This window comes from Leptosomus discolor, chromosome 10 (genome assembly GCF_034619465.1).
Source record: "Leptosomus discolor isolate bLepDis1 chromosome 10, bLepDis1.hap2, whole genome shotgun sequence".
Classification (NCBI taxonomy): domain Eukaryota; kingdom Metazoa; phylum Chordata; class Aves; order Leptosomiformes; family Leptosomidae; genus Leptosomus; species Leptosomus discolor.
The window spans coordinates 1,093,978-1,111,615 of NC_141400.1; the positions used below are offsets into that span (position 1 = coordinate 1,093,978).

The window sequence follows — 17,638 nt, forward strand, 5'->3', positions numbered from 1 at the left end:
AAACCAAAGTCCATAGTTTCCAGGAGGATCTGCTCCATGATCTTACTGGGCACAGAGGTGAGACTGACCGGCCTGTAGTTCCCTGGGTCTCCTGTTTTTCCGTTTTTAAGCATGGGGGTCATGTTTCCCCTTTTCCAGTGCATGGGAACATCACCAGCCTGCCATGAATTTCCAGCTATGAGGGATAGCGGCTTAGCAACTGCATCTGCGAGTTCCCTCGGGAACCTTGGGTGCATCTCATCAGGTCGTATCGACTTGTGCCCATGGAGGTTCCTTAGATGGTCTCCAATGTGATCTTCTGCTACGATGGGCAGTACTTGATTGTCCCATTTGAGGTTTGCTGTTGTGGGTGTGAGCTGTTCTTCCCCTGGAATAAACTCAAGGCTGATTAGCGCTGAGAGGTGCCACACCCCCAGCTTTGCAGACGCTCTTGCTTGCTGGTGTGTAGCATGTCCCCTCGAGGCTGCTGAAGGAGTGCAAGGTGTGCAGGTTTGGAGGTTGCAGTCCCGCAGGTGCTGTTTACTGCCATCTCTGTAGCTGACTGCTGACCGTGCTTGTATCAGATGTGGTTTCTTGTCCAAAACTCTGTCCTTGTCCCCTTTGATTCTCCTCTGAAAGACGTGATGGAAGGTGACAGTTGGGACATCAGGGTTTTCTCTCCCTGTGATGTAGTAATTTCTGCATTTTGGTTGGCTCACCAGAGTCCTTATGAAAGTCAGGATTGTCCCATGTTCTTTTTCCCAGGATGGTGTTACTGTAGTTTGTAATCTAAAGTGCCCAGTGAGAGGTGTGTGACCCAAGGCAGGTGTTAGAAACAGGGAAATTTCTTTTGCTGCTCCCCCTTTCATGCTGGCTGTGGACTGCTTTCCTGACCAGTGAAGTGTCATCATATACGCTGCTCTGTTTTCATGTTCTTTCAAGAGTTGGATCAGCAGCGACAACCTTAAACAATCCATGTTAACTGTGTTTAAAAAAAAAAAAAAAAAAAAAAAGATAAGAAAAAAGAGCTCCCTGACTTGTCCTACACATTAATGTCATCGATTACAGTGCTGTGCTCGTCAGCATTTGCGTTGCTCTCTGGCAGCATGAAATCCATCCCCATTGCAATCCAAGATGCCATCCCATGTCCTGGGTTTATGAAAGGCAGGTTCTGCTTGACTAACCTGATATCTGTCTCTGAGAAGGTGACCTGCCTAAAGGATGAAGGAGAGGCTGTGGATGTTGTTTCCCTGGGCTCCAGTAAAGCCTTTGACACAGTTTCTCACAGCGTTCTTGTGGAGAACCTGGCTGCTCATGGCTTGGATGCGCGTACTCTTTGCTGGGTAGAAAACTGTCTGGGTGGCCGGGCCCAAAGAGTGGTGGTGAATGGAGTTGGCTCTGGCTGGTGGGTGGTCACAAGTGGTGTTCCCCAGGGCGGAGTATTGGGGCCAGATCAGTTTTGTGTCTGTATCGATGATCTGGATGAGGGGATTGAGTCCACCCTCAGTAAGTTTGTAGACGACATCAAGTAGGCCTGGGTTGTGCTCAGAGTGGGTTTCATTGCTGTTGTGGTGGAGCAACATCTGTGTACTGTGTCAGGGATCCTCCAAGTGGGACAGAGTAGGGCCTGGGACATCCATCACCGGGGAGAGAGACTTTGAGTGGGGAAGAGTCTCCGTTGAGGAAATAGAGATGCTGTGTAGAACATGGCCTGTGCTATTGGTCAAGAAGTGGAGCCTGTCTGCTTAGCTGGTGATCTCATTTGCCAGGGACTGGGATGGAGGATTCCAGTAGAAAACCATGGGAAGCTGCGTGGTGCGTGGGATTCTTGCCCAGGATCCTCTCAGGACCTCCAGAAGTACGGCATGTCCTCAGGCCTTGCTGTTCTCCGTGCTCTTCCTGCCAGACAAGAAGACATTTCCCATATACAACTTAGGTCACTGTTTTTAACAGGGAATGGTGTTGGTCAAACTGAAGCATTTACACCTTTTGATGAGATTTGGGCAGCCGTGTCTGAACCGCTCCTTGGTTATGTCTCTGCTCTTAGTCTTGCTCAGGAGTGGAAGAAGTGTTCTCCATGCTCAAAAGTTGGCGGAACTTGTATTTCAATATGGTGGGATGGGATCCTTTGGCTCTTCTCTTAACAAAAAAATCCTTTTTTTTTTTTTCCTTTCTCTCACATTGGCAGCGTGTCGGTAACTGTGTCCAAGATGGAGACCGGTGAATTTTGGCAGCTGTCAGGTGGCAGAGTTTCAGGCAGTTGGGCATCAGCATGGGGGACAGCTTTTCCAGTGTCATGAGCTGAGGTTGACATTGAGAGAATGTCCTGAGCTTTGAGGTGTCCCTGCTGCTTCCCCTGTGGCAGAAGTGCATAAGGGAGCACTGCGCACTGTCCAGTGGTTTTATGGCTTTTGTGGAAGGTGGGTCATTTTTTCCATCCATCTTCTGCAGAAATCACTGAAAATATTAAGGGAATATTTCCCTTAGAATCAGTTTCTCACTCTTTATTTTCTAAGGCAGCAAGCAGTGATGCTTACAGGTAAGTCGCTCTGACCTAAAGAAGATTCATCTGACAGAGATGTACTTTTGTTCCTGTGTAGTCATGATATTTTCATCTTGGATTGCCTGTGTGTTTCCTGGATTAGGAGTTGGACTCGATGGTCATTAGGGGTCCCTTCCACCTTGAGATATTCTAGAATTCTATGACTGGACCAGCAAAGCAACACTGTCTGCTGTCATTGCTGTCTTGCTGCTTCCAGGCACAGTGTGAGCAGGTGGCAGCAAGGATGGATGGAGGAGGGACCCCAATGGATTTCTTGGAGTGGGTGTGTTGGGAGTCGAGGGGATGTTCTTAGTGAAAATTCCATGGTGTTATCTTTGTGGATTTTGATGGGTGGCTGCTGCTAATGAGTGAGAAGTGTTCTGTGGGGAGTAATGCCCCTGGGTATGGGGGTTCTTGCTGTGTTGTTCTGGCAGAGCATGGCTGCCTGAAAGGGAAGGCAGGAGTTTGACTTTCATTGTGCCGGTGAAAATGAGTCTGGAAGACCAGCTCTTCGTCGAGGTATCTGAGGAATGCTGAGGAGCTGTGGTTGCCCCGTGCTTTTTCATCCTTCTTGGGGAATGGTGTGCTGGTCTGCACTCGCCTGGGTTGTTTGGATCATTGCAGCCTGTTTGCACAGATGTCAAAGTACTTGGATCTTGGTCTTGTGTTTCAGAGGGTTGTGGGTTCTGTTCTGATGTAGCAGAGCTGTTGTTTGCCATGTGGTTGCCTTGCTGGGTTCTTTGGTGGGTCCCTGAGAAGACTGGAGGCTGAGGAGCGTGGCCTTCTTGTACAGGGAAGGAGAATGAGAGCTGTTGTGAAAGGGTGTGTCTGTGCTTTGTGGGGAGTATGGTGTACACATTTTAGAACTTCTTGGTAATGGAAAAATGAACAGAAGACAGAAGGGTGGCCATAGATGAGAATGAGAGTCAAAGATATGGCAGGAGGAAAAAAAGAAGTGGCAAAAATAAAAAGAGAAAGAAGAGGAAAGAAGGAAGGAAGGAAGAGGTAAAAGGAGATTACAAGTATGCGCGGACATTATCAACGATACAGTGAATGGAGGAGCTCAGCATCCTCGGTACAGAGGGATGCTGAGTAAGCTTGTGGAAAAGCGTTGAGGAAGAGGAGTGAGAGCTCTTGCCTCAGAAGATGTTTGTGTTTCACTGCGAGAATGCTGTAGGCAATTAGAAAACTTTTCAGTTAAGAAGGAAAAAAAAAACAAGTTTCGGCTCTGTGTCTAGAAACAAAAAAAAAGATGCGGATGCAAAGATGAGGCAGGGCAGGGAAAGAAGGAAAAACGACGAAGCAGAGGGAGAAAAAAATGAAGAAAGATGTAGTAGAAAGAAAGAAAACGAGTATGTCAGAAAGCAGAACAATGGCAGAAGGAAAGGAAGAAGACAAGGAATGACTTTATAGAAGTAAAAAGGAAGGGAGGAAGAAAAGAAGGAAGGAAATAGGAGACGATAGAGGAGATGACCAGCACACCCCGAGCTTACCTGTAGACGCGGAACGGAGCTGGTCCCTAACAGCCTCTGCCTTGGTTCGAGTACCGCGCTCCGGCGCCGATGCCCCGTGATTAGCGCTGATGGCGCCGCCTTTGATGGTCTGTGCCGCGGCGCCGGAGGCGACTGGTGATGTGCCAGCGAGGGTAAAGGAGAGGGAAGGATGAAAAGAGGAGAGAAAAGGGGCGTGAAGAAAGTGGGTCGGCACGGCAAGTACGGAAAAAAAAAAAAAAAAAAAAAGAGAGAAGGAGGAGTTGGAACAAAGGAAAGAAGGAAGAGACGGAGGAAAGAGAAGAGACTAGGAAGAGAAGAAAACCAAGTAGGAAAGAGAAAGGAAAAGAGGAACGATGGAAAAGAGAACGATAGGAAAAAAAGGAAAAAAAAATGAGACGGAGAAAGAGGAAGACTGAAAGGCAGGAATGTATGCAAGCAAAGAGGGAGCAATGAGGAGAAAGGAAGAGAGAAAGAAAGAGAAGGAAGGCCGAGCGGAGAGAGGAGATGAGGCGGCCGGGCCCGGCGGCGGGGAGCGTGCGAGGCGTCGGAGCAGCACACGGTGTCGCTGCAGGCTCAGAAACGGGGCCGGAGCGGCTCCGCCCCGGCGCGTCGGCGAGCCCGGCTGTGAGCGCGGGGGGGCGGCGCGGGCAGGAGAGGCGGTGCGTGCGGGCGGCGGCGGGGAGCCGTGCGGGGCCCGGGCGGGTGCCGGCGGCGGCTGCGGCGGCGATGGCGGTGTGTTGGGGTGCCGTGGTGCGGGTGCTGGTGGTGCAGGCGGCGTGGGCGCTGGGCGGCGGGCAGGTGCGGTACTCGGTGCCGGAGGAAGCGAAGGCCGGGACGGTGGTGGGGCGGCTGGCGCAGGACGTGGGCCTGGAGGCGGGCGAGGCGGAGGCGCGGCGGCTGCGGCTGGTGTCGGCGGGCCGGCGGGCGAGCGTGGAGGTGAGCGGGGCGAGCGGGGCGCTGGTGGTGAGCTCGCGGCTGGACCGGGAGGAGCTGTGCGGGAAGAGCGCGCCGTGCGCCCTGCGCCTGGAGGTGCTGGTGGAGCGGCCGCTGCGCGTCTTCCACGTGGAGCTGGAGGTCACCGACATCAACGACAACGCGCCGCTCTTCCCCGCCGCCCGCAAGAACCTCAGTTTACCGGAGAACTCGCCTGCGGGCTCCCGGTTCCCGCTGGAGGGCGCGTCGGATGCCGATGTCGGAGCCAACGCGCAGCTCTCCTACACACTCAGCCCCAGCGAGCATTTTAGAATACAGGCAGAAAACAGTAATTCGCGCACTCAGTCCCTGTTCCTGGTGCTCGCGACGCCGCTGGACCGCGAGACGCTGGCTGTGCACCGTTTGGTGTTGACGGCGAGTGACGGGGGCCGTCCGTCTCTGACGGGCACGATGGAGCTGGTGATCTCGGTGCTGGACGTAAACGACAACGCGCCCCAGTTCAACCAGTCGATGTATAAAGTGCAGCTGCCCGAAGATGCTTTAGAGGGGACACTGCTTGCCCGGGTGAGCGCTGCGGATACGGACGAGGGAATATACGGAGAAGTGATCTATGAAATTGATAGTGTTGCTCCTTTCTCGGGCTCAGATTTGTTTAGCATCGATGCGAACAGCGGAGAGATCAGACTGAGGGGCGCGCTGGACTTTGAGGCAGAATTTTTCTACGACCTACACGTTAGGGCGAAAGATAAGGGGACGCCGCCGCTCTCAGGTCACTGCAGCGTGGAGCTGGAGGTGTTGGACGTGAACGACAACGCGCCGGAGGTGTGGGTGACGTCGCTGTCGGTGCCGGTGGCGGAGGACGCGCCGCTGGGGACGGTGGTGGCGCTGCTGAGCGTGTCGGACCGGGACTCGGGGGCGAACGGGCGCGTGCGGTGCGCGGTGTGGCCGGCGTCGCCGTTCGGTCTGGTGTCGACGTTCGCGGGCTCGTACTCGCTGGTGCTGCGGGAGGCGCTGGACCGGGAGCGGGTGTCGGAGTACGAGGTGGAGGTGCGGGCGGAGGACGGCGGGTCGCCGGCGCTGCGCGGCAGGCGCGGGGTGCGCGTGCCGGTGTCGGACGTGAACGACAACGCGCCGTCGTTCGCGCAGGCCGTGTACACGGTGCTGGCGCGGGAGAACAACGCGGCGGGCGCGGAGCTGGCGCGCGTGTGGGCGCGGGACCCGGACGAGGCGGGCAACGGGCGCGTGAGCTACTCGCTGTGGGAGGGCGGCGTCGGGGGCGCGGTGTCGGGCGGGGGGTGGCGGTCGGCGTCGAGCTACGTGTCGGTGGACGCGGAGAGCGGCCGCGTGTGGGCGCTGCAGGCGCTGGACTACGAGGAGGTGCAGGTGCTGCAGTTCGAGGTGCGGGCGGTGGACGCGGGGGAGCCGCCGCTGTGCGGCAACGCGACGGTGCAGGTGTTCGTGGTGGACGAGAACGACAACGCGCCGGCGCTGCTGCCGGGGGCGGGGGCGGGGGCGGGTGCCGCGGGCGCGGTGGAGGCGGGGCCGGTGGGGTCGGGCTCGTCGGGGGCGCTGTGGGCGTGGGCGGCGTGGGGGGCGCCGGCGGGGCAGGTGGTGGCGAAGATCCGGGCGGTGGACGCGGACTCGGGCTACAACGCGTGGCTGCGCTACGAGCTGTGGGAGCCGCGGGGCAAGGGCCCGTTCCGCGTGGGGCTGTACAGCGGCGAGGTGAGCACGGCGCGGGCGCTGGAGGAGGCGGACGGCCCGCGGCAGCGGCTGGTGATCGTGGTGCGGGACCACGGGGAGCCGTCGCGCTCGGCCACGGCGACGCTGAGCGTGTCGCTGGTGGAGGGCGGCGAGGCGGCGCTGGCGGCGGCGGCGGGCGCGCCGTCGTCGGGGTCGGGTGTGCGGGCGGCGTCGGGCGCGGAGGGCGACGCGGGAACGGCGTCGTCGTCGTCGACGAACGTGTGGCTGGTGGTGGCCATCTGCGCGGTGTCGAGCGTGTTCGTGCTGGCGGTGGTGCTGTACGGGGCGTCGCGGTGGGCGCCGCGGGCGGGCGTGCTGTCGGGGCCCGGTCCGGCGACGCTGGTGTGCGCCAGCGAAGTGGGGAGCTGGTCGTACTCGCAGCGGCAGAGCCGGAGCCTGTGCGTGGCGGAGGGCGCGGGCAAGAGCGACCTGATGGTTTTCAGCCCCAACTTGCCGCCGCCCGGCGCCGCGGCGAAGGAGACGCAGCCGGAGCCGCCCGCTCTCCTGGACACGGTCAGTGGCCCTCCCTGCCTCGCCTCTGGCCCCTTGCCCCGCCGCCCCTTCCCCCCTCTCGCCCTTCTGGGCCGCCGCGTGGGCAGGTGCTGGTGGGGTGGGAGTGGGGCCGATGCCGCGGGCCCCGCGGGCGGTGGGTGCTTGTCGGGTGCTTGAGGGTGTTAATGGGACCTTTGCCTCTGCCCTCGGGTCCTTGCTTTGGGCAGGGAGGTGTGGATGGGGAGATGAAGGTACGGGCGCCCCCCGCAGGAGTTGCCGTCGGCAGCTGCGGTTTGCTGTTGTGCCTGTGAGGTGGTGTCCCGCAGAATGAAATCGCTGGTGATTGCGGTGAGCGGTGCCACGACGTGAGCTTTGCGGAGGCTGTTGCTTGCTGGTGTGTGGCATTTCTGGTGGGAGCTTGCTGAGGGAGTGCAAGACAGGAAGGCTGGGGGGGACACGCTTCCCCAGGCGCTGTTTACTGCCTTATTTCCGTTGCTGCCGTGCTGGTATCAGCTGTAGTTTTCTGTTGGAAACTTTGTCCTCCTCTTCTTTTATTCTCTTCTGCGAGAGACCTGATGGCATATCTCCCTTTTGTTTAGCCCAACAGCATCCTTATGAAAGCAGGGAGGGGAAAACGGACTTTTCCTGTGTTGATTTGCCAAGTATGTTGTAGCCGTATTTATTGTATTGAGTGTTGTGGCAGAGGATCGTGACTCAAGTCCGTGTTAGAAACGCGGATTTTCTTTTTCTTTTCCTGCTCCTCTTGTCCCCTGGGTTGTGGATTCATGTTCCCGGTCAGAGAAGTGGCATGACGTATGCCGGCCTGTTTTCGTGTTCTTTCAATATACAGTTACAAAAGACCTCGAAATCCTGTTTTGGTGATGATAAACAAATAAACAAAACCAGGCAAAGACACCCCGTCCAAAAACAACCCTCCAAACCTGAATTCTCCTACACAGTCGATATAATCCTTTACAGTGGTGTGCTCGTCAGCTTTTTGGTTGTTCTCCCACAGCATGGAATCACTGTTATTGTCGTTTAGAGCAATTATCTATAGAAAGAGTAGAGAGTCCACTGGACATCCTGTGTGTGGTTTCATCTGTGTGTTTTTTCATGGTGATCTCAATTGATTGAAGGGTCTACAAATGCTGGAGTGGGCCTTGAGGTGGGAAAGGAAGGTGTGACGTGTTCATGGAGGTGAATGTGGCAGTGGCACTGAGCAGGGTCTGGCAATGTCCTGCTGTGAAGTGTGACTGTGAGCCTTGTCTGAGGAAACTGGAAATCCTTGGGAAGACCACAGGCCATGTCTTAAGAAGAAAAGAATGTGAGATGATGCGTTTGTCTTGAGAATGCATGTCCTAGAGTGGGGAGTGGAGGATGCCTAGATTACAGCATGAGGCAGGATAAGCAGAGAGCGTTCCTGTCCAGGAGCCTTTCCCAGGGTCCCAAGGGTGTAGGAGTTCAGATGTTCTGGATCTTGAGGTAGTTACATGGTATTGCAATGCCCACAATGTCCTTTGATGTTATGAAGATCTCCCACCAGAGACAGTCCCTTGTGCTGATGTCTAATTGTTGTAGGCAACGTGTGGCTAAGAGGGAGTGAGCTGCAGACTGCTGAATGTTGTCTGACGAAGCTTTTTGCTCCTGTTTTGGGAAAGATGCTGTAGGAGGGTAGTGCTTCAACCTGCTGTCCTTGTGTAGTGGTGGGCATCTACAGGAGCTTCCACAACTGTTGTTGGTTCCTTGCTCTTCTTCAGGTGTGATGGGAGGTGGCTGTAATCTGTGTGTGCTTTATTTCCCCTACCTGTGCATGTGCACAGTCAGCCTCAGTAGAGATGCTGTGTCCCCTGTTCACGCTTAGTTCTGGTGTGTGCACAGACATGCCAAATGCTGCACAGCAGCCCAGCTCTTGTTTTGTGTGATACAAATTCTCCCACCCTGTGATATTGTGAGTGTGCTTGTGCTTCAGCATTTGGTGTGGTTCTCTGAACGAATAAAATCCGTATGGATTGGGATCTGAGCTGTCACCGCTGGAATCACAGAATCTTTAAGAACTCTAATGTGCAGCTCTGTGGTGGTTTTCCATCTGAGATTGTTGAAAAGTCACAAGGCATTCAGGGTGAAGTTCACCCAGCTGTGTAGAAGAGTCTGCCAGCCACTGTGGTTTTGCATCCCTCTATATGTTCTTTGTGCCAGTTGTGCGTAAAAGTGAGGACGTGCGAAGGCCCCGGTTGTGCTCAGAGTGGGTTTCATTGCTGGGGCATGTTGTTGTGATGGAGAAATGTCTGGGTTCTGTGGCAGCAGTTTTGTGAGTGGCATGGAGTAGGGCCTGTGGCATGCATCACAGGGAGGGTGACTTTGAGTGGGGAAGAGTCTTGCCTAGGAAATGGAGATGCTGTGTAGAACATGATCTGTGACATTGGGGAAGAACTAGAGAATGTCTGCCTAGCTGGTGATCTTACTTGCCAGGGACTGGGATAGAGGATTCCAGTAGAAAAGGTTAGGAAGGTACTGGTACACTGGGTTGCTTGCCCAGGATCCTCTCAGGACCTCCAGAAGTACTGCATATCCTCACGCCTTTGTTTTCTCCATGCTCTTCCTGCCAGATATGAAGACAACTGCCACACACAGCTCAGATCATTTGTTTTTGAAAGGGAATGGTGTTGGTCAAACAGAAACTTTGCCAAATTTCAGTCAAATTTGGGCAGCCTTGTCTCCTTGGTTACGTTTCTGCTCTTAACCTTGCTAGAGAGTGGAAGAAGTGTTCTCCATATTGAAGAAGTCAGCAAACCTTGTGTTTCAATATGGGGGAGTGGGATCCTTTGGTTTTCTTCTCCCCCTGACCAAAATCTCCTACATTTTTGAGGCAATGAGTTGGTAACTGTGGCTGAGATGCAGACTGGTGAATTTTGGCAGCTGTCAGGTGGCAGAGATTCAGGCAGTTGGGTGTCAGTGCAGGGGATAGCTTTTCCAGTGTCCTGAGCTTTCACGTGTCCCTGCTGCTTCCCCTGTGATAGAAGTGCATAAGGGAGCACTGCACACTGTCCAGTTTTGCGTAGGGTGGGTCATTTTTTTCGGTCCATCTTGCCCAGAAATCTCTGATAGTGTTAAATCTACCTTCGATCCAGTGCCTCTCCACTGAAAATGTTTCTTTTCTGAAGAAGCAACCAGTGATGCTACAGTTAAGTCGCTCTGACCTGAAGAAGATGCGTCTGAGAGAGAGAGATGTACTTTTGTTCCTGTTTAGTCTTGGTGTCTTCATCTTGGATTGTCTGGCTTAGGAGTTGGACTTGGTGATCGTTAGGGGCCCTTCAAACTTGAGATATTCTATGACTGGACCAGCAAAGCAGCACTGTCTGCTGTCATTGCTGTCTTGCTGCTTCCAGGCACAGTGTGAGCAGGTGGCAGCAAGCCCGGGTGGAGGAAGGACCCCAATGCATTTCTTGGAGTGGATGTGTTGGGAGTCAAGGGGATGTTCTCAGTGAAAATGCTGTGGTGTTGCCTTCGTGTCTTTGATGGGTGGCTCCTGCTATAAAAGTGAGAAGTGTTCTGTGGGGAGTAATGCCCCTGGGTGCTGTGGTTCTTGCTGTGTGGCTCTGGCAGAGCGTGGAGCCTGAAAGGGAAGGCAAGAGCTTGACTTTCAGTGTGCAGGTGCAATATGAGGCCAGAAGACCAGCTCTTCCTCGAGGTACCTGAAGAGTCCTTGGTAAGTGTGGTTGCTCTGTGCTTTTTCATTCTTCTTGGAGGATTGGTGTGCTGGTCTCAGTCCCCAAATGAAAGACTCCCCTTATTTGGACTGCTCGGAGCCTGTTTGCACAGATCTAAAAGTACATGGGTCTTGGGCTCCTGTTTCAGTGGATGGTGGGTTCTGTTGTGATGTAGCAGAGCTGTTGTTTGCCATTTGGTTGCATTGCTGTGTTCTCTGGTGGGTCCTTGAGAGGACTGGAGGCTGAAGAGCGTGGCCTTCTTGCACAGGGAAGAGGAATGTGAGCTGTTGTGAAAGGGTATGCTTGTGCTTCATGGGAAGCATGGAGTAGACATTTTAGAACTTCTTGTTAAGGGAATAATGAACAGAAGATAAAAGGATGGCCGTAGAAGAGAATGAGAGGCAGAAAAAAAAAAAAAAAAAGAAGAAAAAAAAAAAGGTGGTGGGGAAGGACGAAAAAGAGGAAGGAGGAAGGAAGGAAGGGACAACAGACGAGATTACCAGTATGTGCCGACATTATCCCAACACAGTAAGTGGAGCAAAGGACCTCAGCACCCTCGCTAGACAGGGACACTGAATAAGCTAGTGGAAAAGTGTTGAGGAAGAGAATTGAGAGCTCTTGCCTGAGAGGATGTCCATGCCGCATCGCGAGTGGTTGTGTGATAAGGACGCATGGATGGGGCAGGGCAGGGAAAGAAAGAAAAACAACGAAGCATAGGAAAAGAAAATAAGACAGAAAGAAGTAGGAGAACAAAGAGTATGTGAGAAAGCAGAAGAATGGCAGAAGGGAAGGAAGAAGACAAGGAATGAATTTATAGAAGTAAAAAGGAAGAAGGAAGAAAGAAACGAAGGAAAGAAGAGAATATGGAGGAGATGACCAGCACACCCCGAGCTTACCTGTGGACGCTGAATGCAGTTTGACCCTAACAGCCTCCGCCGTGGTTCGAATACCGCGCTCCGGCGCTGATGCCCCGTAATTAGCACTGATGGCGCCGCCTTTGATGGTCTGTGCCGCGGCGCCGGAGGCGCCCGGTGATGTGCCAGCGAGGGTAAAGGAGAGGGAAGGTTGGGAAGAGGGAAAGAAACGAAAAGGAGAGGGATCGGCAACTACGAGAACGAAAAAAAAAAAAAAAAAGAAGAAGAAAAAAAAAAGACAGAGAGAAGACGACGAAACAGGAAAATGAAGAAGACGGGAGGAAAGAGAATAAAACAAAGTAGGAAGGAAAAAGGAAAAGAGGAATGATGGAAACGACTTGAAGGAAAAACGAAAAGGAGAAATTGAGACGAAAAAAGAGGAAGACTGAAAGGCAGGAATGTATGCAAGCAAAGAGGGAGCAATGAGGAGAAAGGAAGAGAGAAAGAAAGAGGAGAAGGAAGGCCGAGTGGGGAGAGGAGATGAGGCGGCCGGGCCCGGCGGCGGGGAGCGTGCGAGGCGTCGGAGCAGCACACGGTGTCGCTGCAGGCTCAGAAACGGGGCCGGAGCGGCTCCGCCCCGGCGCGTCGGCGAGCCCGGCTGTGAGCGCGGGGGGGCGGCGCGGGCAGGAGAGGCGGTGCGTGCGGGCGGCGGCGGGGAGCCGTGCGGGGCCCGGGCGGGTGCCGGCGGCGGCTGCGGCGGCGATGGCGGTGTGTTGGGGTGCCGTGGTGCGGGTGCTGGTGGTGCAGGCGGCGTGGGCGCTGGGCGGCGGGCAGGTGCGGTACTCGGTGCCGGAGGAAGCGAAGGCCGGGACGGTGGTGGGGCGGCTGGCGCAGGACGTGGGCCTGGAGGCGGGCGAGGCGGAGGCGCGGCGGCTGCGGCTGGTGTCGGCGGGCCGGCGGGCGAGCGTGGAGGTGAGCGGGGCGAGCGGGGCGCTGGTGGTGAGCTCGCGGCTGGACCGGGAGGAGCTGTGCGGGAAGAGCGCGCCGTGCGCCCTGCGCCTGGAGGTGCTGGTGGAGCGGCCGCTGCGCGTCTTCCACGTGGAGCTGGAGGTCACCGACATCAACGACAACGCGCCGCTCTTCCCCGCCGCCCGCAAGAACCTCAGCATCGCGGAATCGTCGCTGCCGGGCTCCCGGTTCCCGCTGGAGGGCGCGTCGGATGCCGATGTCGGAGCCAACGCGCAGCTCTCCTACACGCTCAGCTCCAACGAGCATTTCCGTCTGGAATTAGGAAAACCAAATGAGCGAAATATTGTACCCGATCTTGTTTTAACGACCCCGCTGGACCGCGAGACGCTGGCTGTGCACCGTGTGGTGTTGACGGCGAGTGACGGGGGCCGTCCGTCTCTGACGGGCACGATGGAGCTGGTGATCTCGGTGCTGGACGCGAACGACAACGCGCCCCAGTTCAACCAGTCAGTGTATAAAGTGCAGGTGCCCGAGAGCGCTGCAGAGGGGACGCTGGTTGTGCGGGTGAACGCCACGGATCCGGACGAGGGGGTTAACAGTGAGGTAACCTACGCGGCGACCAACTTCGTTCCTCCGAGTGGAAGAGATGTGATTAGTGTCGATCCGAAGACGGGGGAGATCCGTCTGACCAGCGCCTTGGACTTTGAAGAAGTCAGTGTATTTGACTTTCGCATAGAAGCGAGAGATAAAGGGACGCCGCCGCTGTCGGGTCACTGTCGGGTGGAGCTGGAGGTGTTGGACGTGAACGACAACGCGCCGGAGGTGTGGGTGACGTCGCTGTCGGTGCCGGTGGCGGAGGACGCGCCGCTGGGGACGGTGGTGGCGCTGCTGAGCGTGTCGGACCGGGACTCGGGGTCGAACGGGCGCGTGCGGTGCGCGGTGTGGCCGGCGTCGCCGTTCGGTCTGGTGTCGACGTTCGCGGGCTCGTACTCGCTGGTGCTGCGGGAGGCGCTGGACCGGGAGCGGGTGTCGGAGTACGAGGTGGAGGTGCGGGCGGAGGACGGCGGGTCGCCGGCGCTGCGCGGCAGGCGCGGGGTGCGCGTGCCGGTGTCGGACGTGAACGACAACGCGCCGTCGTTCGCGCAGGCCGTGTACACGGTGCTGGCGCGGGAGAACAACGCGGCGGGCGCGGAGCTGGCGCGCGTGTGGGCGCGGGACCCGGACGAGGCGGGCAACGGGCGCGTGAGCTACTCGTTGTGGGAGGGCGGCGTCGGGGGCGCGGTGTCGGGCGGGGGGTGGCGGTCGGCGTCGAGCTACGTGTCGGTGGACGCGGAGAGCGGCCGCGTGTGGGCGCTGCAGGCGCTGGACTACGAGGAGGTGCAGGTGCTGCAGTTCGAGGTGCGGGCGGTGGACGCGGGGGAGCCGCCGCTGTGCGGCAACGCGACGGTGCAGGTGTTCGTGGTGGACGAGAACGACAACGCGCCGGCGCTGCTGCCGGGGGCGGGGGCGGGGGCGGGTGCCGCGGGCGCGGTGGAGGCGGGGCCGGTGGGGTCGGGCTCGTCGGGGGCGCTGTGGGCGTGGGCGGCGTGGGGGGCGCCGGCGGGGCAGGTGGTGGCGAAGATCCGGGCGGTGGACGCGGACTCGGGCTACAACGCGTGGCTGCGCTACGAGCTGTGGGAGCCGCGGGGCAAGGGCCCGTTCCGCGTGGGGCTGTACAGCGGCGAGGTGAGCACGGCGCGGGCGCTGGAGGAGGCGGACGGCCCGCGGCAGCGGCTGGTGATCGTGGTGCGGGACCACGGGGAGCCGTCGCGGTCGGCCACGGCGACGCTGAGCGTGTCGCTGGTGGAGGGCGGCGAGGCGGCGCTGGCGGCGGCGGCGGGCGCGCCGTCGTCGGGGTCGGGTGTGCGGGCGGCGTCGGGCGCGGAGGGCGACGCGGGAACGGCGTCGTCGTCGTCGACGAACGTGTGGCTGGTGGTGGCCATCTGCGCGGTGTCGAGCGTGTTCGTGCTGGCGGTGGTGCTGTACGGGGCGTCGCGGTGGGCGCCGCGGGCGGGCGTGCTGTCGGGGCCCGGTCCGGCGACGCTGGTGTGCGCCAGCGAAGTGGGGAGCTGGTCGTACTCGCAGCGGCAGAGCCGGAGCCTGTGCGTGGCGGAGGGCGCGGGCAAGAGCGACCTGATGGTTTTCAGCCCCAACTTGCCGCCGCCCGGCGCCGCGGCGAAGGAGACGCAGCCGGAGCCGCCCGCTCTCCTGGACACGGTCAGTGGCCCTCCCTGCCTCGCCTCTGGCCCCTTGCCCCGCCGCCCCTTGCCCGCTCTCGCCCTTCTGGGCCGCCGCGTGGGCAGGTGCTGGTGGGGTGGGAGTGGGGCCGATGCCGCGGGCCCCGCGGGCGGTGGGTGCTTGTCGTGTGCTTGAGGGTGTTAATGGGACCTTTGCATGTGCCACGACATGAGCTTTGCGGAGGCTCTTGCTTGCTGGTGTGTGGCATTTCGGGTGGGAGCCTGCTGAAGGAGTGCAAGACAGGCAGGCTGTGGTGGTGCTGTTTCCCCAGGCACTGTTTACTGCCTTATTCCTGTTCCTGACAAGCACTGATTGTGTCATGTGGATTCTGTCCTCTTTCTGTGTGATACCGCTCTGTAAGAGATGTGATTCCAAGTGAGAATTGGGAGTTCAGGGTTTACTCTTCCCCTTGGTGTATTTTCTCCCTTTTGATTCTCCCACCAGAGTCATTAAGAAAGTACAGAAAGTTCTTTTTCCAAGTATCTTGTAACCGTCATTACGGTATAAAGTATTCAGGCAGTGGAGTGTTGAAGGAGAGGAGTGCAAGCCAAGGTAGTTGTTACAAATGAGCATTTGGTTTTCCTGTTCCTGCTCCCACCCTCGCCCAGGTTGGGGATTTGCGTTCCTGGCCAGTGAAGTAGTGTGATGTCTGCTGCCCTGTTACAATGTTCTTTCAAAATTTGTATCAACAGCCAGACTGTTTCAGAAGCCCTGGAAATCTTCTTTTCTGAAAAGAAAAAACAAAGAAATGCCTCCCCAGCCCAATATAATCTGTTACGGTGTTGTGCCTGCCAACAGTTTAGTTGTTGTCTCAGAGCATGACATCAATTCCATTGCCGTTTAGAGCTGTCCTGACATCGTCTTTAGCAAGAGTATTGCTCCCAGGTCTGCAACATTTCCGTCTGAGCTAGCTGAAGCATTGCCAAACATGAAGGGTCATTAGCAGAAAGTCTGCTGGACAGAGAGTATGTGACAGCATCTGTGTGGTGTTTATGGTGCTCTCGTTGATGGAAGGGTCTGGAAAAGCTGGAGTGAGCCTTGAGGTGGGAAAGGAAAGTGTGGCATGTTGCGGAGGTGAATGTGACGGTGGCACTGAGCAAGGCCTGTCCATGTCCTGATGTGAAAGGTGACCTCGAGCAGTGGGAAGGCTCATCTGAATTAAAACTCGTTGGGAAGTCCATGGGCCATGTTGTGAGAAGACAGTAATGGGAGATGATGTGCTTGTCTTGAGAAGACGTGTCACAGAGTGTGGAGTGGAGGAAGCCTAGAAGAAAGGGTGAGGCAGAATGGGCATGGAGTGTTGCTGCCCTGGACTATTCCTCAGGCTCCAAGGATCTGGAGTTGGAGGCCTTCTGGATCTGAAGGTAGTTCAATGGTATTGCAATGCCCAGAATGTGCTTTGAGGTTATGAAGATCTCCCACCAGAGACAGTCCCTTGTGCTGCTGCCTGCCTGCTGTAGGCAATGCAACAGTGAGGAGGGGGTGAGACGCAGACTGCTGAATGTTGTTTGATGGACTTTATGATTCCTGTTTTGGGGAAGGTGTTGTGGGAGGGTAGCTCTTCATTCTCGTGTGCTTGTGTATTGCTGCACCCAGCAGCAGCTGCGGTTTGCTGTTGTGGGTGTGAGGTGTTCTGCTGTAGAATGAAATCACTGCTGGTTGTGGTGAGAGGTGCCACGCCAGCAGCTTTGCAGAGGCTTTTGCTGGCTGATGTGTAGCACTTCAGATGGGAGCTTGCTGCGGGAATGGAAGACAGGCAGATTGTGGTGGTGACAGTCCCCCAGGCACAATTTACTGCATTATTACCGTAGCCGACTGCTGACCGTGCTGGTATCTGCTGTGGTAACTCTGTCCTCCTCCCCTTTGATTTTCTTCTGCAAGAGACCTCATGGCATAGTGGACATGGACTTCTCTGTTTGGTTTGCAAGTATGTTGTAACTGTAGTTAGTTGTAGAAAGAGAACTTTGAGTTCAGAGAGAGGTGTGTGACCCAAGGCAGGTGTTAGAAACGGGCATTTTGGTTTTCTCTTGCTGCTAACCCTGTCCCCCTGTTGCGGACTCAGGTACCTGTCCAGAGAAGTGGCGTGACGTACGCTGGCCTGGTTTTGTGTTCTTTCACTATTTGCATCAGCATGCATACAGTTACAAAAGTCCTCAAAATCTTCTTTTTGTGATAATAAACATGCCAATAAAAACAGCCAAACACAACACCTCCAAAAATAAAACACCATCCTGAAATTTTCCTACAGAGTTGACATTATCCGTTACAGTGGTGTGCTCGTCAGCATTTAAATTGCTCTTCCACAGCATGAAATCACTGCCATTGCCATGTACTGTTCCTATCTACTGAACGAGTGAAGGGTCTGTTGTACACCCTGTGTGTGGTGTCATTTGCATGTTTTTTCCTGATGCTCTCAGTTGATGGAAGGGTCTGCAAATGCTGGAGTAGGCCTTGAGCTGGGAAAGGAAACTGTGGTGTGAATGTGGCAGTGGCACCGAGTAGCACCTGGAGATGTCCTGATGTGTAAAGTGACCTTGAGCAGTGGGGAAAACTTGTCTGAGGGACCTGGAAATCCTTGGGAAGAGCATGGGTGCTGTCATAGAAGTCAAGAATGGAAGATGATGTGCTTGTCTTGAGAACACATGTTGC

The 17,638-nt window shown here is 56.2% G+C and overlaps 1 protein-coding gene and 1 pseudogene across 1 annotated transcript; both read left to right on the top strand.

The window, feature by feature from the left end:
- The first annotated feature begins 4,740 nt into the window (after nucleotides 1-4,740).
- Nucleotides 4,741-10,463, top strand: LOC147414735 (protocadherin alpha-2-like). The gene is made up of 3 exons (XM_086471192.1): nucleotides 4,741-7,203; nucleotides 7,410-7,433; nucleotides 10,275-10,463. The coding sequence occupies exons 1-3, from the start codon at nucleotides 4,741-4,743 to the stop codon at nucleotides 10,461-10,463; spliced, it is 2,676 nt and encodes an 891-aa protein (XP_086327318.1).
- Nucleotides 10,464-12,505: 2,042 nt separating this feature from the next.
- Nucleotides 12,506-17,346, top strand: LOC147414736 (protocadherin alpha-2 pseudogene; annotated as a pseudogene).
- The last annotated feature ends 292 nt before the right edge of the window (nucleotides 17,347-17,638 follow it).

Bases quoted from the DNA above. Each gene is read 5' to 3' on its own strand.
- LOC147414735 (XM_086471192.1), top strand. From the start codon at position 4,741: ATGGCGGTGTGTTGGGGTGCCGTGGTGCGGGTGCTGGTGGTGCAGGCG. The intron at 7,204-7,409 runs GTCAGTGGCCCT...TGCTTTGGGCAG, and splicing joins CGCCCGCTCTCCTGGACACG to GGAGGTGTGGATGGGGAGAT. The intron at 7,434-10,274 runs GTACGGGCGCCC...CATCTTGCCCAG, and splicing joins GTGTGGATGGGGAGATGAAG to AAATCTCTGATAGTGTTAAA.